A 23164-nucleotide genomic window follows, 5' to 3' on the forward strand; every position below is an offset into this window, starting at 1 on the left:
ATGGGCACTGGGAAATTCAAAGTTCAAAGTACATATATGTCACTATATAGTACCCTGAGATTCATTCTCAGTAAGACATTTGCAGGAAGTACAAAGAAGCACATAAGATTCAATGAAAAACTATACATAAAGGTGGATAAACAACTAATGTACAATAGACAACAAGTTATGTAAATACAGAAAGAAAAACAAAATAAAATATTAAGTGATAAATAAGATTGATTACACGAGTTGTAGGGTTCTTGAAAGTGAGTCCATAGGATGTACAATCAATACAGTGCTGTGGTGAATGAAGTTATCCACTGTGGTTCAGGTGCCTGGCAATAAACTGTGACATTATGTGGGCAGATCACAAAATTTCTAAATATACTTCTGAATCCACATTTTAAATGAAATCAGAATTCAAAGGTGATACAAGTATGAACCAACCTGTATAACTAAGCTGGAGGATAGCCATCCTTACTCGGCCCAACCTAAATGTGATTCCAGATCCACTAAACAATTCACTTTTAACTATCACCTTTCAGCTCGTCCTCCTTCCTCTTCCCCACCGCCACCATTTTATTTTGACATCCTCCCCCTTCCTTTCCAGTTCCAAAGAAGGACCTCGGCCCGAAATAGCGACTGTTTATTTCTTTCTATAGGTGCTGCCTGATCTGCTGAGTTCCTCCAGGATTTTGCGTGTGTCTCTTTTACCTGTTCTCTCAGTGACATTTGGGAATATACAATAAATACTGGCTGTGCTAGAGATGTCCACATCTCATGATTGAACATAGAACAGTGCTATGTTCTATTACTGGCTCGTCGGCCCGTGAAGGTATGCCGACCTTTTAACCTACTTTAAAATCAATCAAAACTTTCCCTACAGAACATTTATTAAGATGCACCTAATGCCAAATTGGGACTGGTGCATGCTTTCGGTGAAATGATTGTTCTTAGGACTCTATAGTATCCAGTAGGTAGTATGTGTACGGTGGCCACTTTATTAGATACCTCCTGGTCCTTTTCTGTAGCTCATCCACTTCAAGGTTTGATACGTTGTGTGTTCAGAGATGCTCTTTTGCACAGCACAGTTGTAACGCGTGGGTACTTGATTTACTGTCGCCTTCCTGTCAGCTTAAACCAGTCTGGCCATCTCCTTTGACCTCTCTCATTAACAAGGTATTTTCACCTTCAGATGGTTTTTGTTTTTCATACCAATCTCTATAAATTTTATAAACTGTTGTGCATGAAGATCCCAGGTTAGCACTTTCTGAGCTACTCATACCACCTCATCTGGCACCAACAATCACTCCACAGTCAAAGCCACATAGACCATACTTCTTCTCCATTCTGATGTTTGGTCTGAACAACAACTGAACCTCTTGATCATGTCTGCATGTTTTAATGGATTGAGTTGCTGCTAATTGATTGGCTGATCAGTTATTTGCATTAACGAGCAGGTGTACAGGTATACCTAATAAAGCGTTAACTGAATGCAGACCAGTACTTCGCGTACAGTCTGTAAATTACAGGTAAATCTGGTGTGGAGGAGAAGAAACTGTTCCTGAAATGCTGAGTGTGTGCCTGCAAGCTCCTATACCTCCTCTCTGATGGCAGCAATGAGAAAAGGGCATGTCCTGGGTGGTGGGGATCCTTAATGATCAGTCAATGAAGGGTGCTGCTAAGGAGGGACCTCAAGCCTAATGAACAGTCCAGGTTCAGGATTGCTCTGTGTTGCTGACTGAAGGCTGAAGGCTTTCTGGAAGAAAGCAGCAGAAATTTCACTGTGCTCACTCATCATTATTCGTCTTCTGCTTGGCCTATCGAAGTCCAGAGCTGGTTCAATTAGGGCATAACATGAATGCCTATCAGCCATGTTTCCCGAGCTACTTGCAAACATGGCTACCACGTAGTCCTCCATCTCCGCTCCCATGCATACAATGACAGTATCAAGCTGGTGACTGTGCCTGTGAAACTGTGTGCCATGTTCTTCATCACCTGCATCCACTTCCTCCACTGCCTGCTAGGTTGCTGTCCTCGGGTACCCAAAATAAAAGGCAAAAGAGGAAATCTGTTTTGTAGGAATTGATGGGCGTAGAGGCAGTGGGTGGAAAACAGGAAAATTAGTGGTATCCGAGGGTGGAACTTCTATACTGAGAGGTTGCCGCCAGTGTGGAACAAGCTGTTAGGGGAAGTGGTGGAAGTGAGTTCAATTGTTATATTTAAGGGAAGCTAGGATAGCTAAATGGAAGGCAGATTATGGAGGGTTATGGTCTGTATGCAAGTCGATGTGACTAGACAGAAACTAAGCTAAATTATGAGGAGTATAGATAGATATATATAAGCAGGCTTTATCCGCTGAAGTTGACTAAGACTAGAACTATCAGGCACAGGTTAAGAATGAAAAGAGAAATATATCTTGGGAACCTGAGATGTAGCTTCTTCACTCAGAGGGTGGAGTGAGTGTGGAACGAGCTTCAGCATAAGTGGGGATGCGGGTTTGATTGCAACATTTAAGAGAAGTCTTGATACGTACTGCACATGAATGGTAGGGGTATGGAGGTCTATGATCTGCATGTGGATAGATGGGATCAGACAAAATAACAGCTTAGTACAGACTAGACAGGCTAAAGGGCCCACTTCTGTGCTAAAATACTCTATGATTCTATTTGACATCATTTGTAGCAATACCCTACTCAACTCACCGACAAATTGATGGGAAGCATTCTTGAAGACCCTTTTTTTTGACCAAAGGCCCTTCGAGGCAATACATGATAATATCCATAACCTACAGTAATAAATAAGGCCATTATTAATTCACTAATAAATGTAAACTCTCAAATTCTATTGCCTTTTTTCTTGTGCATCTTTTAGCTAATCACAGTCTCTCAGTTATATGCAAGGCTCAAAAACAATTGAGAACTTAACACACCCATGATGGAGAAGTTCAACTCATCAACGTTTACTACTAGATTCAGTGCCTAAGCTTCCATATAACATTCCATGTCATCAGCACACAGTATGCAGCTTTTACATTCCCTCTGGGAATACAGATCCATAATTCCTTGACAGGGTGTCACAGGTAGGTAGGGTCATAAAGAGAGCTTTTGGCACACTGGCCTTCACAAATCAAAGTACAGGATTTGAGATGCTATGTTGAAGTTGTATAAGACATTGGTGAGGCTTAATTTGGAATATTGTGTGCAATTCTGGTCACCCACCTACAGGAAATAAATCAATATGATTGAAAGAGTACAGAGAAAACTTACAAGGATGTTGCCAGGACTTAAGGACCTGATTTATAGGGAAAAGTTGAATAGCTTAGGACTTTTTTTCCTTGGATAATGAGGACAGAGATTTGATGTAGATGTATTAAATCACAAGGGGTTAATGCAAGCATTTTTTCTGCTAAGGTTGGGTGAGACTAGAACAAGAGGTCATAGGTAAATGGTGAAAAATGAAACATTGAAGGGGTAACTGAGGGGAAACTTTTTCACTCATTCGATACTACAGGTGTTGAATGAGCTGCCAGTGGAAGTGATGGATTCAAGTTTGATTGCAAATTTAAGAGAAATTTAGAGAAGTACATGGATGGGAGGGGTGTGGAGGGCTATGATCCAGGTGCAGGTCAATGGGACTTCACTAGGCAGAATAACAGTGTGTCATGGACTAGATTGGCCAAGTGGTCCTTTATAACCCTTTATGATTCTTCCCCCGTGTAAACATCAAGAAGTAGAAAAGGAGAAATTTTTTTGGAATACCATTCAATTAATAAGAAATACTCACCATCATTATGTGCCATATTGTATGATGTATGTGATCACGGTCTCATGACATGATTGCTCTTCGCAAATTTTTCTACAAAAGTGCCATTGCCTTTTTCTGGACATTGTCTTTACAGGACAGGTGACCCCAGCCATTTTCATACTCTTCAAAGATTGTGCACCTTGTGTCAGTGTTCATATAACCAGGACTTGTGATGTGTACCAGCTGCTCATACAACCAACCACTATCTAGTCTGATGGCTTCACGTGATTTGGGGGAGGGTGTGCTAAGCAGGTGTTACACCTTGCTCAAGGGTAACTTGCAGGCTAGCAGAGGGAGGGAGTGGATTACACTTCCTTTGGTAGAGATGTATCTTCAACCCGCCCCCGAACATGATATACTATTATTCGCAAAAATGGGTCCCGTGAAGTTTTTAACTTTCTTCACTTACCTCTACAAGAAGGTCCACAACATCTGTGGGCATCTTTTCAATTAGTATCTCAATCACTCTGAGTATTTCACCCTTTGCACGAGCCAGTATGCTGGTGTGTACATTAGGCTGGGACTGAGTGTTGGCTGCTAAAGCCGTATGCCTGTGGACCTACAGAGGAATCAGATCAAAAATAAATATTTCAGTGGGTTTATTCATGAGAAGGCATCATTGTGTTCTGGAAAGTAAGTCTTTTTACTTTAAAAATGTGTCACAACATGGTTTACATTTTTTCTTTTCTTCCACTCCATCTCCAACTTATATCTCCTCTGGTGAGCTCAACAATAACAAAATATTACTCATCAATATCTCTGGAATGGGGCTAAAAGCATTTGTGTCACATGGGTTCTTTTCAAAGTTAAAAAGTTTAAAGTATGTATATCATTATATTCTACCTTGAGGTTAATTTTCTTGTGAGCATTCACAGTAGGACAAAGAAATTCAATAGAGTCATTGAAAAAAATAACAATAGTCAATAAATAAATAAACAAATAATACTGAGAACATGAGTTGAAGAGTCCTTGAAAGTTAGCCCATAGGTTGAGGAATCAGTTCAGAGCTGAGGTGAGGGTGAGGCAAGTTACGGTTACTTGCTTACTGCTTTTCTAGGGAAATCACTCAGGCTTCAAACTCAAAAATCTCCTTTTCCTTCAGCCCAGAGGGTTTGTCTGCGCTGTGTGTGAGGGCAAAATGCACAAAGAAACCTCCTGTACCTAATAAAATAGGCACTGACCATAAATCCATAAGATATAGGAGCAGAATTAGGCCACCTGGCCCATTGAGACTTCTCCACCATGGTTGATTTAGTATCCCTCTCAAACCCATACTCCTGCCCTGACTAATCAAAAACCTAACAACCTTTGCTTTACATATACCCAAAGACTTGGCCTCCACAGCCATCGATTGCAATGAATTCCACAGATTCACTACCCTCTGACTAAAGAATTTCTTCCTCATCTCTGTTATAAATGGATATCCCTCCATTCTGAAGCTGTGCCCTCTTTCCTAGATTCCCCCGCCATAGGTAACATCCTCTCCATATCGTTCTATCTAGGCCTCTCTGAATTAGTTCCAGGCTCCTCAATATTTAATACAAAGTATACTGCAGATGCTGTGGTCAAACACTTACAAACAAGCTGGATGAACTCAGCAGGTCGGGCAGCATCCGTTAAAATGAGCAGTCAATGTTTTCCACCCTTCGATGAAGAGTCTCAGCCCGAAACATTGACTGCTCATTTTAACGGATGCTGCCCGACCTGCTGAGTTCATCCAGCTTGTTTGTATGTGTTAATATTTAATAGGTTTTAAATTCCAAAGTTCAAAGTAAATCTATTATCAAGGTACACACATGCCACCATATATAATCCTCAGATTAATTTTCATATGAGCATATTCCATAAATCGAAGAAACACAATAGAATCAATGAAAGAATACACCCAACAGTATGGACAACAACCAATGTGCAAAAGACAACAAACTATGTAAATACAAAAGAAAAATAAATAAATAAGCAATAAATATTGAAAGCATAAGATGAAGACTCCTTGAAAGTGAGTCCATAGGTTGTGGCAATAGTTCAGTGATGGGGTGAGTGAAGTTGATTGAGGTTATCCCCACTGGTTTGTTATGTAACCCCGTAACTGGGTCACTTACCAGCAAAGATAGAGAGGTCCATTGAAGTCTGATGGTACTATTTTTAACAGTATTTATTGATAAAGGAGCACAAAAGTAAGATTAATGCAAACATACAGATAATATACGTCGTCAATACTAAATCTAAAAGCGCGGATATAATAATAATCAATAAGAAATAGCTCTATCATTGTCTAGGGGATAATGTATTGTCCGATGGAAATATAAAAGTCACTGTTAGATCTTTGAAGCTGCAGCGTTTCTTTTGTTTTAGAGAGAGACGGGTTAAACTTGCCCAGGTCTTTTATGATGCCAATCCTTTGAGTCGGGAGCGGGGGGCGGGGGGGGGGGGGAGTTGGTTTCCCCGTTGTTAGCTAAAAGCTGTTTTCCATGGTACAGCCACCAGTCCCAGGCAACGGAACTGAACGCACGTGGCCTCCTTCCAATGGCTCCCGCTATTACGGGATCGCTAGCGTTTCTTCTGGTGCGTCTGAGGGGCTGTTCCCACAGACCCTCTTTTATCCTGACTCACAGGGTCGCAGATGTCAATCAGGTTGGGGGTGATGCAATCCCTCCCTCAACCAGCCCACTTTGCCTGAGGGCTTCCACGTAGCATAGTATTTCCAATCCACAAGTTCGTCTCCAAGAGACAATGACCATGTCCCGTAGCTTTAAATTGCCGGGGGAACAAGACATTCCGCACGTCTCTCTCTCATTTCCTGGGTCTCCTGACTCAACCCAATAGTGATCTTGCGATTCTCACAAAGGAGGGGGCTGCAGGCGTAACAGGTTCAAGAGCCTGAAGGTTGAGGGCTAGTAACCGTTCCTGAACATGGCTGTGTGGGCTCTGAGGCTCCTGTATGTTTTTCTGATGACATCAATGAGAAGGGAGCATGGCCTAGGTGGTGGAGATGTGCTCAATGGTGGAGAGATCTTAGTGAAATCTCTCTTCATTCCTTTAAACTCCATGCGAGTACACACCCAGAGCCATCATATATTCCTCATATGTTAAGCTTTTCATTCCTGGAATTAGTTTCACGAATTTCCTCTGGACCTTCTTCAGTGCCAGCACATTTTTTCGTAAATAAGGGGCCCAAATTGCTCACGTTACTTCAAGTGCAGTTTGACCAATGCTTTATAAAGCCTCAGCATTATATCCTTAACACATAGTCACCTTCCTGTCAGCTTGAACTAGTCTGTCCATTCTCCCCTGATCTCTCTCATTGTTTTCAGCCACAGAACTGCCACTCACCAGATGTTTTTGTTTTTCATACCATTCTCTGTAAACTCTAGAGAGAGAGTGTTGTGCATGAAAATTCAAGATGAGATATTCAAACTACCCCATATGGCACCAACAATCATTCCACAGTCAAAGCTACTTAGACCAAATCTTTCCCCATTCTGATGTTTGGTCAGAGCAACAATTGAACCTCTCGACCATGCTTGCATGCTTTTATATACTGAGTTGTCGCCACATGATAGGCTGATTAGATATTTGCATTAAAAAGCAGCTGTACAGGGGTAACTAATAAATCAGCCACTGAGTATATGCCGTTCCTTATACACTGAATAATGATAAATGAAAGTAACTGATTGTGAAAGGTGCCATTCACTTTCAAAGTCTCAGAAAATGCCAAATCAATTAGAAGAGCTGGTAGGAAATTGGGATGTATTGGGATCCAGTTATCGTGATCAATCTGAAATGATCATTGAATATGGATTGAATTAAAAGTCAGCAGAAAATTGGTATACTGTGCAAGGCAGCAAAGAGTTTTGTACAATCTTGATGAACAGTTAAACAGCACTAACAATTTGAAAATTTGAACTATCTGGTGTTTAAAAATCATGATGTAATACTTAGCCATACGAGGCAGAAGCTGTACATTTTGTTAGCTAAAATTTCTAACTGGTACTGTTTTATGTTCAATAACTCTGCTTACTGGCATGGAAAGAGCGCTCTTTGATCTGGATTTCCAGCATCTGCAGAATCTCTTAAAGTTTGTTAATCTACTGACTTTGGACTAAGAACTGGCTTGAAGAAAACAGTGAATGATCACCACCTGGCTTTACATCTTATTTAATTTATTTACTTAGAGATACATCATGGACAAGGCCTCTCCAGCTCAACGAGTTGCACCGCCGAGCAACCCACCTATTTAGCATACAGGACAATTTACAATGACCATTAATCTACTAACTGGTACATCTTTGGACTGTGGGAGGAAACCAAATGGAAAACAATAGCCTAGAAATTCCCTTAAAGTCTTTTAATAACATTATAACCATGCAATGGGTTAAGCTAAAGTTACTTATGAAAGTCCATAAAGACTGAGATTGCCAGTTGCAATGTTCAGGGAACATTGTTGTCATTATCGTCTGGGTAAAGGCTCCGAAGCATTCGGGCACTCATGGCCAGACTATGTAACAGTTTCTTCCCCCAAGCTATCAGACTCCTCAATACCCGAAGCCTGGACTGACACCTTGCCCTATTGTACTGTTTATTATTTATTGTAATGCCTGCACTGTTTTCGTGCACCTTATGTATTCCTATGTAGGTCTGTAGTCTAGTGTAGCTTTCTCTGTGTTGTTTTTTTTTGTGTAGTTCAGTCTAGATTTTGTACTGAGTCATGTAACACCATGGTCCTGAAAAATGCCGTCTCGTTTTTACAATGTATTGCACCAGCAGTTATGGTCGAAGTGATAATAAAAGTGACTTGAGTTGACTTGAACAGTTGGTTTAACATGAGTGTATTCAATTAATCTGTGCAGGTTCTTATTCTTGCATGTATTTCACTTGCAGGTACACTACTCTGTAGTCAGTTTCCGAAGAACATGTTACAATGTAATCAAAGGCAGGGGAGCACTGAACCTTCATGAATGGACACTGATGATGGGACAAGAGGAAGCAGTGGGATATAGCTCTCAAGTGGTCCCAGTTAAATGGACAGTATGACCAAGAAGAGTGCCCAAAGCAGGCACGTTCTCTGTGTAAGCAAAGTGCAGAAACTCCCCAGGGAAGTTTCCATAAGGAATAGAACATAGACATTTCAACATAGTACAAGCCCTATAGCCCACAATACTGTGTTAACTTTCAAAGTTGCTTCAAGATTATTCTAATCCTTCCCCCCGCCCCCAATTTTCCTTTCTTCTGTGAGCTTATCTAAGAGTCTCTTAAATGTCCTTATTGTGTCTGCCTCTACCACCACCCTGGCAGTACATTCCACACACCTACCACTCTGCAAAAAACATATCTGTGACATTCCCCTAACATGAAGAAATCTGCAGATGCTGGAAATTCCCCTATATGTTCCCCCAAGCACCTTAAAATTATGTCCCCTTGTATTAGCCATTTCTGCCGTGTGAAAAAGACTCCAGCCATCCACTCGATCTATGCATTTTGTACCTCTCTATCCAGTCACCTCTCATCCTCCTTTGCTCCAAAGAGAAAAGCCCAAGCTCGCTTAACCTTTCCTCATAAGACGTGCCCTCAAGTCAGATTTAGATTCAGATTCAGTTTATTTGTCATTTAGAAACCACAAATGCAATGCAGTTAAAAAATGAGACAACGTTCCTCCAGAATGATATAACAAAAGCATATGACAAAACAGACTACACCAGAAAATCCACATAACGTTTGGCAATCCCCCATCCAGAGTCCAGAAAGGCTGCTGCGTATTAATATCGTGCTACCGTCTTAGCGTGTTCCCCGGAAAGGAGCTCCAAATCCACCAGACAAACAAGACCAAAAACTAAAGCTACAAGACCTGCACAAAACCATACAGTTACAACATATAGTTACAACAGTGCAAACAATACCATAATTAGATAAAAAACAGACCATGGGCACAGTAAAAATAGTCCAAAGATGTTAAAAGGCTATAAGTTCAAAATAAACCACCACACAGTTTCCATAAGTCCTCAGGGTCCCCGACAGACTCGTCATCCCACGCCGGCGGCAGAAGAAGTCCCGCTATGGACTTCCACGGCGCCGCCCGATTCAGCCTCGCAGATGCAGCACATATTGAAAGCTCCGTCGAACCCAGCTTCGCAGACGCAGCACACACCAAAAGCGACCTGACCGCAGCGGACTCCGAGTCCATCGAACCTCCGAGCCGACAACCATCCCCTCTGGCACAGCTTCTCTGAGCACCATCCTCTGCCAAGTGTATTAAGACGGCCCCACCAACAACCATCGGCAATGCTACCCCGAGGACTGGGGGCCTGTTCTTCCCAGCAGAGTCCCGGACCTCACAGCAGCAGCAATAAAGAGTGTCTTCCTGGAGATTTCCCGAAGTTCCTCCGTGCTCCCACATCCGTTTTCAATTGATTATGATTGCGCACGGCACCCCACTTCACAAATAACAGATAATCAGCTCTGGAGTGGCCGCTGCTAGCTGCGTCGCGCCGCCATCTTGGAATGTGGAAGTCCAAGCAGCATCCCAGGAAACCTCTTCTGTACTCTCTCTAAAGCTTCCACATCCTTCCTATAATGATCTAAATAAAATACTCCAAGTGTGATCTAACAAGAATTTTATAGAGCTGCCTCAACAGAATTCATTTTCAAGCTTTGATCAGGGCTGTTAAAAGCCTTAAGCACCTCTAGAACTGTAGATATTCAAAATGTAACTTTATTACAAATTACCTCAATAATTTTTAAAAAGTTTTCCAAGGGAGGAACTGACTCAATTCCTGTAAACAACATTTCACAAAGTTGTTTGGAAGAGTAGCCTTGAAGCTGGGATATTTACAGTGACATTACTTTGGCAGCTTCGTTCCAAACCAACTCACTGCCATCTGCTGCCACCAACATTTCACTAGCAAGTTCAATTTCAAGATTAATTGTCATTCAACTAAACATGAAGACTCATGAATGACACAGTGTTACTCAGGCCCATTGTGCAAAACACAGTACCAACACCCCATACACAGCACAAGGCACATATAAATCACAAGCACATATAAATACATAACAGTAGAATACAGTCACTTAGAAAAAAAGTCCAAGTCCCTGAGTCCCCGCAGTCTGCAGTCAAACACAATGCAGCTTGTCTTCTGCTTTATGAATACAAATACATGCAACTGATGCTACTTGAAAACTGTTTGCTCTAAGCACGGTGTACAGTCTAATGGCCACATACAACTGACACTAGTTAGAAACTGTTCAGCAACAGTCTCCTGTCCCTATTAAGCAACATAATGTCCCAAATAAATAAAGGGAATCCAGGCTATTTTCTTGATCAATTTTTGATCTTTAAGAGTTGTCCCAAATAAGCAGCTGCCCAGATTAACTGATGGTCCAATTAACTGGAATCCACTCTATTAACTTATGTGTTGTGTGTGAGTTATACGTACTGTGTTGTGTACCTTGTGTACAGTTGAAATGACAATAAACAAACTTGAATAATGAAACAGATGGGGAATGAAATGATAAATATTTACAGATTAGAAATTCAAAAAAGTGTAGAATAATTTTTTAAAATCAGGAATTATTCTCAAAAGCCTGCTGTTTATTTTCTGCTATTCAAAGAGAACCTTGAGTGCTATTTCCTTTTCACCAGCTTTATGTTCAGAACACTTACCTACAGGTTCAGTGTGCTGTGTGCTTTAGTATGTGATTCATTTTCTCTGCTCCAAACCATAAACACAAATGCAAAACAGAAATCCAAGATATATGTGATTTTGTTTCATATTCTATCTGGTGAGTAAAGTAATCTTAAGAAATTCTTAAAACTAACATGATTTTTTTTCACACAGCCATGCCTATTGTTAGGTAAAATAAATTAAACATGATTCTCCCAGACACCTTGAAGGTTTGCCACTGAAGAGAGAATTATAAGAACTGCTTAACAATGATAGACTGTTAGGACACAGCAGAATGACTCACCTCACGTGCAATAGTAGTGATGAAGGCTGGTGGTCTGGCTGTAGCAATGAGTGACAGGGCATGACGTGCTGACCGGGCGGAGTCAGCTGCCGGGGTGAGTGGCAGTCCCACTGTGATGCTAAACAGGATCAAACAAGGGCGAAAAAGGAAAGAGACACATTGAGAATCACAGACTGAAAAGATTATCAGTTCATAATGCACTTTCAAGTCAATGGAATCAAGCTTTGAAAATAGTGCAGTACAACAATGGAGTTTGATTAAGATCTGTGGGTCCCTGGTTCACCTACAGAGTTAAAATTATACATTACTAAATATAGAATTCTGCTTATCAAAAAGCAAATCAGTAATAGACTATGGTATTGTATTAGTGAATATCCAACTGAATTCTTAGAACCTGAATAGTTGTTTTATATTTATTTAGAGATACAGTGTGAAACAGGCCATTCTGGCTCACCGATCTGTGCTGCCCAGCAACCCACTAAATTACCCCTAGCCTAATCACAGGACAATTTGTAATGACCAATTAACCTACTAACTGCTATGACTTTGGACTGTGGGAGCACCTGGCGGAAACCCATGTGTACACAGGAAGGAATTTACCAACTCCTTACAGAGGACACTGGAATTGAACTCAAACACTCCATGCTATAATTGCATCTTGCTAACTGCTACCTTCTTGTCCCCAGAATTTATTTAAAATAGTTTAATATTTTAGATTAATACAGAAAGCTATTTTTCTCAACTGTGTTACAGTAACATTTGTTAATAATACAATCATTTTGCAGTTTAAACAGAAATAAATGATACCAAAACCCATTGGTTTAATAAAATTATTTGATTAATACAACCATTATCACATACTCATCAAGTGTGTCCTAATATTGCACCCAACTTGTATCTTATTACAGTACTTAAGAATCACCAATTGAGATCCAATGCAATTGTGACAGGGGTAAATTATCCCTCCTCATACTTCTTAACTTGGGTGGAGTCTTTTGTGAGACTGACCACAATGATGCTTCCAGACATCTTTTCACTTCTGACCAACTTGGTAGGATTCTGCTTCTGAAGGCATGGTTCCATGGTACTAATATTACTGGCACAGCTACAATTGTAGCTACAATAATCTACAATTACTTTCTTCACTATCAATAGCTTTTAATTTTGTGTCACCTGCAAACTTACTGATCAAGTCTTGTGCAATCACATTCAAATCATCTATATAAGTAACAAATAACAAGGGTCCCAACACCAACCCCTGCTACATACCACTGGGACCCGTTCCAAGAAACAACCTTCAACCACCACCCTCTGAGCCAACTTATTTGCTATGGATTCTATAGCAAGAAATAAGAAATCTTCCCAGCCCAGCCTATCGCACGACTCCTTGTTGAAGTCCATATAGACAGCATCCGCCACCCCACCCTGATCCAGCATTTTGATTATTTTTCTTCAAAAAAACTTTAAGAAGTTTGTCAAACGCAACCTCATGTTGACTTCCACTAGTCAAACTCCAGTCATCCAAATGCTGGAAGATTCTTTCCCTCAAAGTTCCCTTCCGTAACTTTCCCACAACAGTTGTCGGGCTGATTAGCCTGGAGGTCACCTGGCTTGTGTTTGTTACCCCTTTAAAACAGTAGAACAACATTAGCCACTTTCCAGTCTTCTGGAACAGATCACCACAGGCAACTGTACAATTCTTACACTTTTGTTCCTTCCCCATAATCACTGTTTTCTCTTCAAGTGTTTTTTTTTCAACTGAATGTTACAATTCCAGAAGCTTGCTATGTAAATATGTGACACACAGAAAATGGTGCAGGAACTCAGCAGGCCAAGCAGCATCTATGGAGGGGATTAAACAGTTAATGTTTTGAGCCGAGACCTTTCATCAGGACTCACAAAGGTTAGTAGGTTAATGCTTAGAGCAATACTTAGATCAACCTGGCATCCAGCCAATTGGCTCTACAGCAATTATCCTGCACACTACAGTCCCTCAGCAAAAAGATGTAATTTTAATTAACAACAACACACACAAAATGCTGATGGAACACAGCAGGCCAGGCAGCAACTATAGGGAGAAGCACTGTTGATGTTTCGGGCCGAGACCCTTCTTCAGGACTAACCGAAAGGAAAGATAGTAAGAGATTTGAAAGTAGTGGGGGGAGGGGGAAATTTGAAATGATAGGAGAAGACTGGAGGGGGTGGGATGAAGCTAAGAGCTGGAAAGGTGATTGGCAAAAGTGATACAGAGCCGGAGAAGGGAAAGGATCATGGGACAGGAGGCCTCAGGAGAAAGAAAGGGGGAGGGGGGGGACGCACCAGAGGGAGATGGAGATCAGGCAAACAACTAAATACGTCAGGGATGGGGTAAGAAGGGGAGGAGGGGCATTAATGGAAGTTAGAGAAGTCAATGTTCATGCCATCAGGTTGGAAGCTTGATGGAAAGTCCTCCTCCCCAGCAACATCCACCTTCCTCGTGATCTCTCCAACGCCCCCAAAAATCCGCGAAACCACAGCTCACAGACCCACAAGAAAGAATAATATCTATCCCAATTGGTTAACAAATGAATACAATTCTCATTATCAGTAATCAGTACCCAAACAAGCTGCGAGAGAAAGCACTCTCTCACCAGTTACCATAACAAAGAAGCATCCCTACTTTTACTTAACAAAGAAGCCATTTTGATTAACATACGCAGTAACATAAGAAACCCTTTACACTTGTACGTCTTTGGAATGTGGGAGGAAGTCAGAGCACCTGGAAGAAACCCATGTGGTCACAGGGAGGACAAACAAACTCCTTACAGGCAGTTGCAGAACTGAACCCAGATCACCTGTGCTGTAATAGCGTTGCACAAACTGCTATGCTATCATGCTACCTCAAAATTTCCTGTTTAGACATTGTTGCATCAGGGCCAACAGCCTTAGGTTTAGGAATGTGCCTGAATATATGAGACATACAACCCGCCAAAGGGCATGCGCCTGTATGAATCTCACATTCCAGCAGTCTAGTATTGGTATTGGATTATTATTGTTATGTGCAAAGGTACAGTGAAAAATATTTGCAAGCCGGCATAAGACTATTATACATGGGAGCAGAATTAGGCCATCTGACCCATTGAGTCTGCACCACCATTCAATCAAGACTGATTTATTTTCCCACTTAACTCCATTCCTCTGCCTTCTCCCCGACACGTTTGACGCCCATAATAATCAGCCTATCAAACTCCACTTAAAATATACTAAATGACTTAGCCTGCACAGCCATCTGTGGCAATAAATTCCACAGATTCAACACCTCCTGATCCATAAGTACAGTACATCAAGGTGGCACAAAGGAAAAACAACTTCACCCACAAGCTTGTGATTCAAGAGCTCATATAACTCATCTAGATCATCTAGATACTTCAATCTTCTTCTTAAGCCCATCATCCCTACCGGGCCATAGGCTCCTGAGAGCAACTCACCAGAGTCCTCTGTCCTGGGCTGACAGAAGGCTGATCATCCCTGTGGCTTCCACTTTCAACACACAACTTCATACATCTTCTAGGCGAAGATCCTTCTTCAAACAGGAATGGGGGTCCTTGAAATTTCTGTAGTTCTGGATTTTTATAGGATGGGGTTGCTGTCCCCATGCCCAACCCTCCCCTCCTTTCACAGCTGTACTTGGGACCGTCCATGGCAGAGTTATACTTCTTTAATCCTATTCAGCAGGTCAGCCACCCTTTCAGGCTGGGTATGCCATATTCCTCAGACCTCTACATGCCTTACCCCTAAATCAAAAAGTCTCAGGCTACTAAATAAAGAAACATTTTTTTTTTCAGCTTGATTAATCAGCAGCAAGTATTTTACTCAGTGACTTGGATGACAAATTGCAAATTACGTCATATTAAACATTCTCCAAAAAAATCTTCAGGAGATTTTTATGAACATAATTGATACTGGCACTCAACATTGCAAGTCTGTCAATTCACTGGTCACAACGGCACATTCACAAGGATTGCTGGGTAGAAAAGCAGGACTGGGAACTCTATCTAAGAATCAAACCCTCTCTCGTCTCAAACACATTGTGGACACTTTCAATCCCTGGTAATAATGCTCTAGTCCTTAAAAACTTCAAATGAAATGCAAGCAGATCTCGTCATGAACATAAACATGAACTCCATCTTTAATTACGTATGCCATACCCTTGTGAAAAAACATCACCACTAATACCACAAGGCTGTGTGCTTTGCTCCTGCTCGTTTAATACATATGACTGTGTGGTGAAGCACAGCTTCAATTCCATATTTCCAAATATGGAAAAACAACAAATTTCACAACATAGGCTGGTCATATTAAACCTGATTCTGATTTGTAGGCAGAATCAAAGGTGGTGATGAAACAGCATGTAGGAGGGAGATTGAAATTCTGGCTGAGTTGTGCAACAACCTCTTATTCAATGTCACAAAGGCCAAGGAGCTGATTATAGACTTCAGGAGAAGGATACCAGAGGTCCATGAGCCAGTCCTCATCAGAGGATCGGAGGTGGAGAGGGTCAGCAACTGGAAATTCCTCAGAGTTATTATTTCAGAACACGTAAGTGCAATTACAAAGAAAACATGGCAGCTCCTCTACTTCCTCAGGAGTTTGCGAAGATTTGGCATGACATTTAAAACTTTGACAAACTTCTATAGATATGTAGTGGACGGTATATTGACAGGCTGCATCACAGCCTGGTGTGGAAATACCAATGCCCTTGAATGGAAAATCCAACAAAAAATAGTAGACACGCCTGATCCATCACGTGTAAAGGCCTCCCCACCATTGAGCACATCTACACGAAACGCTGTCGCAGTAAAGCAACATCGAACATCAGGGACCCCCACTACCCAGGACATGTTTTTTTTTCTCACTGCTGCCATCAGGAAGAAGGTACAGAAGCCTTAGGACTCACACCACCAGTTTCAGGAACAGTTATTACCACTCAACCATCAGGCTCTTGAACCAAAGGGGTTAACTTCACTCAGCCCCTCATTGAACTGCTCCCACAACCAATGGACTCACTTTCTTCGTCTCATGTTCTTGATATTTATTGATTATTTTAATTATTATTATTGTTAATTCTTTCTTTTTGTACTTGCATGGTTTGTTGTCTTTTCCACACTGGTTGAACACCCATGTTAATGCAATCTTTTATTGATTCTGCTATAGTTATTATTCTATGGATTTATGAGTATGCCCACAAAGAAATGAATCTCAGGGTTGTAAATGGTGACATATATGTAGTTTGCTAATAAATTTACTTTGAACATTATTAATTAGAGTAGTTTCAGTCAAATTAAGAATCAGGGCCTTTTCCTGAAAGAAAGTGATCATGTACATAACAAATAACCTGCATCCAGCCTAGTAACATGCAGTACAGCAAAATAATTGATTAGCTGAAGGAGACCATTGCATAAAACAGAGTTAATGAGCTATCATTTAAAGTCCAACAAGTAAAAATCTAGCATTTACAAGGACTTTTAATGACCATGATGGAGTACATTTCAGAATTACTGCATCTTTAATACACTTCTGAGGTACATCTTGGAAAAAAAATGAAGAAAATGGTTTGCATGATGTATTCTTTTAAACACAGAGAGATGAAGAGTGTCCCCCTCATTCTTAAAGGAAGCTAACAAAACTCTGATTAGCCACATGTGTAGGCAGTTCCATGCAGCACGCTTAATGCAGTGGATTCTAGGGGGATTATCCCTAATGCTGTGGCAGGGCAGGGTGCTGAATTTCGTTTCAGTCAATGCACATAAACTGATGAACACAGCCTGCTGTTTTTCTAGTCAATAAATGCGAATTGAAATTAAAAAAAAGCCACGAGCTCACATAAAAGCTCTCTTGTGAAGCATGCTTAACATCGCAGACAGAAGCAAGGCAGCTGCATGCTTTTATTGTGTACATGGTAAATCAGGCACAAAGGGAACAGCACAGCAGGGCAGCAAGGGGGCAAGGAGCACGCTTCATAATACATCTGCTATTCCAATGGCTTCCCCGTAGCCTCTCTCTCATACGGTAAGCTCCCAGGATGTAATACATCATTTTCTATCTAAAGCTAGTTACAAATTAATAAGAAAAACACTTCCGAGTATTTTACAACTTCTCAGACAAAAAATGCATTGGATTCCTACAAGGAGTTTAGTAATACATTTGTTTCCTGATGTTTTACATACACAGGAAACCTTATCATCTTAAGGATATTTATAAAATTGATGATGTTTCCAGTTAGTAAAGGAACTACTAGAAATAAATTACTTCCTGTGCAGTAAGGCGAAGAAGGAAAAGACAGTACACAGATTGCACTTTCAAACCTCAATTTTTTTCATTTTCACAGGTGTGTTCTCAGCAGGCACAATAGTTGAATCCAAGTTTTCCATAGGAAGGTTTTGTTTTAAAATTGAGAAATGCATACAAAATAAAAGTGCTAGATAAGATTAAACATGCAGTTGTTTATGGGCTATGCAAAAATATAGTGATGCAAGTGATTCTGCAGATGCTGGAAATCCAGAACAACAGACCCAAAATGCTGGAGGAACTCAGCAGGTCAGGCAGCATTTAAAAGGAGGAATAAACAGTCGAGATTTCAGGTTGAGTCCCTTCATCAAGACTGCAAGAATATTTTTGTTATTTATTTATCTGCATTTGCAGTTTGTTGTCCATTGATCCTGTTTACAACTACTGTTCAATAGATTTTCTAAGTATGCCCACAAATAAAGAATCTCAGAGTTGTATGTGGTGACATTTGTGTACTCTGATAATAAATTTTACTTTGACTTTACTTTGGCTTTGAATTTGGCTGCGGCGCAAACAAGGACTTGTATTTGGTAGGATAAGAATAGAAGAGAAATAGATAAGTACATTGAAACTGGAATTGGATTATTATTGTCACATGCACTGAGAAAAAATGTGTAGTAATAATAAATTAAACAAACTTCAGTTGTGTTTTACTAGGGTGGCACACTAGCATAGTGGTTAGCACAATAATTTACAGCTAGAGTGACTTGGGTTCACTTCCCACCCCGTCTGTACCCCCTGTGACCACGTAGGTTTTCTCCCACAGTCCAAAGACGTACCAGAAGTAGGTTAATTGGTCATTGTAAATTGTGCCAAGATTAAGTTAGGGTTAAATCAAGGATTGCTGGACGGGCCAATTCTGTGCTGTATCTCAATAAATAAGTAGAATTTTTATTATTACTGTGTTCTTTATTTTATGTTTATCTTGTTCTACCTCAGATCTGCAGAAACAATTATTTTGTTCTCCTTCACACTTGAGTACTAGAAATGACATCAAACAACCTTGAACCTTGAATTAATGAACTTGATGCATTTAGAGAGGCAGCTCAGCAGCCCCAAACCACAATGCCTAAATGAACTGGAATTTCCAGCAGTGACAATGGTAAAGCTACCATTACTGTGTAAAATGAAAAACAATCTCTGATAAATGAGCAAATCAGTGATGTCCTGCTCACCCACAGGCTGTGGTGTGGCTTTTTTTTTCAGATGAAATCAAAGATTTGACACAAGCTTCAACTTGTCATACACTATCTTCACTGCTGGTGTGCACATGTGTTGGACCTTGTTGAATAATGTGTAACGCAGTGTATAACTGTGTACTAAATTATAACTAAAGCTGGATAGCTTCTTTGGTGCTGAAACTCCAATTTTAATAAATATAGATAATTACTCCCTCAAAGATTAAAAGTTCCAAAATTTTAAATGTTTAATATTTTAATTTCTGATATATTTTATCATAATCCCATGTATATGCTCCAATTATTATCTTGCTTCTATAAACCAGGCAGTGTGTATTAAGATTGATATCTTTCATTTTGTTTTACTCTGTACTACTTCGATACGCTGTTAATGATCTGATCCATATGAACACTACACAAGACATTGTGTTCACTGTATCTTGGTACGAGTGATAATAATGAACCACTGTAGCAGTGTACAGGCCATCTAGCCCACAATGTTGTGCCAACCCATTAACTTACTCCAAGATCTATCTAACCCTTATCTTCCCCATAGTCCTCCATTTTCCCTTCACCCATTTGCCTATCAAAGAATCTCTTAAATGTCCCTAATGTATCTGCCTCCACCACCCCCTTGAAAGAGCATTTGAAACACTCACCACTCTGTGTAAAAATCATACTCTGACATCCCTCTCTGCTTTCCACCTTGTATTAGTCATTTCCACACTGGAGAAAAGACGCTAGCTATCCACTCTGTCCATGCCTCTCATCATCTTGCATACTTCATAAACACAGAGGAGAGAGATGGTGTGGCAAAAGGCCAAGAAGATTAAGGAGTGGAGCTTTTGATGCTAAATTTGAAAGGGTATGGAGGCTTTGGGGCAGCACAGTAATGTAGCAGTTAGCTTAATACTATTACACCGTCAGCGACGTGGGTTTAATTCCTGTTGCTGTGTTCCAGTCAAGATGGTGCCAGTGAACAACAATTCCTTGGGAGACAACTTCCAGAGAGTCAATCATTTCAACTTTTCTACGTCTTCTACTTATTCTTTTTATCTTAATTACCTTTTTAAACTGTTGGAGCCCATGACTTACAGTCTGTAGTTTGATCGAGTGAGCCAGCACTCTGCTGTCCCTAAGAAAATTCTAGGACCGAAACATGAGCATGAGCTACCAAGAGGAGGAACTCAGAGAAAAGACAAAGGGCCATGATAAACCACATTTCTCACTGATTGAAGCATCGAGGAAAATTGAAATGTTGAGGCAAATGCAGAGAAGAGCAAGCAGTTCTTAGGATGGCTGCTAGTTTGAGTCATGCTCTCGAAGGGGCCATTGGGTCTCAATGCTCTCCGAGATGTTTTCAAAATTCAAAGATTTATGTACTCGACTGTAGTTCACACTAACTGTAGCTGAAATTGGCCTTTTTCCGTTCTATGTTTTCTCTCGTGTTCCTGCCCATTTTTTTTATTGCTGGTCGGTGGGTTGGGGGTTTGGGTAATCTGTTAGTTTTTGTGCGAGGGAGGGGTGGGGTGTTTGGAGTTTGTTTGTTTTTGTTTCTTTGTCTTTTCATGTGGGGGGAATTGATTTCTTTCTTTCAACTACCTATATGGTTTTCTATATTCTATGGCTATCTGGAGAAGACCAATTTCAGAGTTGTATTCTGCATACATATTTTGATAATAAAATGAACCTTTAAACCTTTTTACTTTTTTGGACCTATGTAAAGGGTTGCAAGTTCTCCCTGTGACCATGTGGGAGCTCTGGTTTCTTTCCACATTGTTTGGATTAGTAGGTTAACTGGTCATGTAGGTGTATTTGGGCAGAATAGGCTCATAGAGTAGAAAGGCCTGTTAACGTGCTGTATCTCTAAATAAAATAAACTGAATTCCTCCAATTTCTAAACATTCTTAAACAATATGAGTTAACAATGAGCAGAAGAATACAGCATTACCCGCTTTTAAGAGGAAGACCTTGATATTTCACATGACTTTGTCATGCATGACTTAGGAGGTCACCCTCACTTGAAGAATAAATCTGGATTCCAAAAGTTCATTGGGTACCTTCTATATATACATCACATTTTAAATAAATTACAGCATTAACTATTATAGCTGCCTCCAAAAGTGATATATGCAGAATTTATCTTTCATGTGAGGCTGTTAATTTTACAGATACTTCAGATCAGCAACGAGAGGAAAATAATTAAGAATGACTTCATCTTAACCCATCTTATGATTATATTCATTAAATATATGGGCTTCCCTCCTAATAATAGCCTTCATTTACCAGATAGATTTTGCAGTCTTTTTTTATTGTATTGTGGAGCTACTCTTCATTCTGGTACTCCAGCTCTATAATCAAAGAGTCTTAAGACTTTATTAAATAAATTGCTAAATTAAAAAAAATATGGTTTCCAAAGTATATTTTCCCAAATCCAGGCTTGCAGTTTATTTTATTTCATTTTCCCTTCCTTCTTACTATCTATCCTTCATAATTTATTTTATTCTATTTCATTTATTTCTGTGAATCTTATTTGTGATTCTATTCCTGACTGCTTCATGGGATGCCACAATAATGACCGCGTAAAACAATGATGTGGAATTGGACATTCAAAATTTTTATTAATGGTTAACAAACCAATTTTTAAATGGAGGTATTTATTTAACTACTGAATATCAAAATAAAAACAGTAATGGCCAAATACTTATACAAACCAAGGGAAGATAATGATTTTATCTGTGTTAATCATTTTATACTGAAGTACAAAGAATGAAGAGTGGAGTAATAAACCATTTGCTACAAATAATTACTGTATGCTCTTTCTCAGAATCAGATTAAGAACCAGGTTTAATATCACTGGCATTTATTGTGAAATTTGTTGTTTTGTGGCAAAAGTACAGTGTGATACATAAAGATAACTAAATTACAATAAGATATACAGTATTGTGCAAAAGTCTTAGGCACACATATACAGTATATAGATAGGGTGCCTAAGACTGTTGCACTGTACCGTATTTGTCAATGTCGAGCTGAGAGTGAGCTTGTAAATCTGGCAAGAGCAAAGGATGTTGGGAATGGTGAGGGTGGAGCACAGTGGGAGGGGTGTGAGACAGGTGACAGAAAAGGAATGCCAGGGGTGGGGGATGGCATGGGTGCGGACACACTCTGTCCCCTGAGACATCAGGCAAGGTCCTTTGATTCCAAACAATTAATTTATTGATCATTACAGAATGTTTCTCTGGTGTTTTCTGCGCTCTCCTCTCTATCTTCCCCTTTCACAACCATGATTTCCCTCTTTTTGCCCCCTTCCCACTCTCAGTCTGCAACAGAGATACGTATCAGAATCAGGTTTGTCGTCACTCACAACTGTCATGATTTTTTTTTGCAGTAGCTCTAGAATGCAAAACATAAAATTAATGCAGCACTGTGCAAAAGTCTTAGGCTCTCTAGCTCTCTCTATCTCCCATTACACTGTACTGGGTAATTGGGTCCTTAATGACGGATGTCACCTTTTTGAGGCATCAGCTTCTGAAGAGGTTAGTTTATTCTCCACAAAAGGATCCTCCTGTCCCCATCATGTAACTCCAAAAGTTGCCTTTTTCATTTACTAGTTAAGCTTAAGGGTATCAGGCTTAAGTCATGAAATAAGAACACAAACACTAGGAACAACTGGACACGACAATCTTTTGAATCTGAATTTTTTATCACAATCTTCTATTTGAAGACATTTCTACCTTTTCCAAAGTGTCCTACCTACCTCTTATCCTGAAACTGTAATCTCTGCCCCACTGTCACCCAATTTTAGACTCTCCATCAAGGACAACTATCTCCTTGCATCCGTCTGACATGTAATGCAAGACCTTTTTTAAGTTTTAATGAAACATTAAGGACTTTTAAGGACACAC

General features: G+C 40.2%; 1 protein-coding gene across 2 annotated transcripts in view; it reads right to left on the reverse strand.

Annotated features, from left to right (window-relative positions):
* Positions 1-23164, reverse strand: part of LOC132405011 (WD repeat-containing protein 7) — a 574145-nt gene that overhangs the window by 94773 nt on the left and 456208 nt on the right. For both annotated transcript variants that reach the window (XM_059989685.1, XM_059989684.1), the window contains 3 exons: positions 11755-11872; positions 4199-4348; positions 2688-2770 (listed from right to left, as the gene is read on the reverse strand). In XM_059989685.1, the coding sequence (XP_059845668.1) occupies positions 2688-2770; positions 4199-4348; positions 11755-11872 (351 nt within the window). The remainder of the gene's footprint in view (positions 1-2687; positions 2771-4198; positions 4349-11754; positions 11873-23164) is intronic.

The sequence above is a fragment of the Hypanus sabinus genome, chromosome 14, assembly GCF_030144855.1.
Source record: "Hypanus sabinus isolate sHypSab1 chromosome 14, sHypSab1.hap1, whole genome shotgun sequence".
NCBI lineage: Eukaryota > Metazoa > Chordata > Chondrichthyes > Myliobatiformes > Dasyatidae > Hypanus > Hypanus sabinus.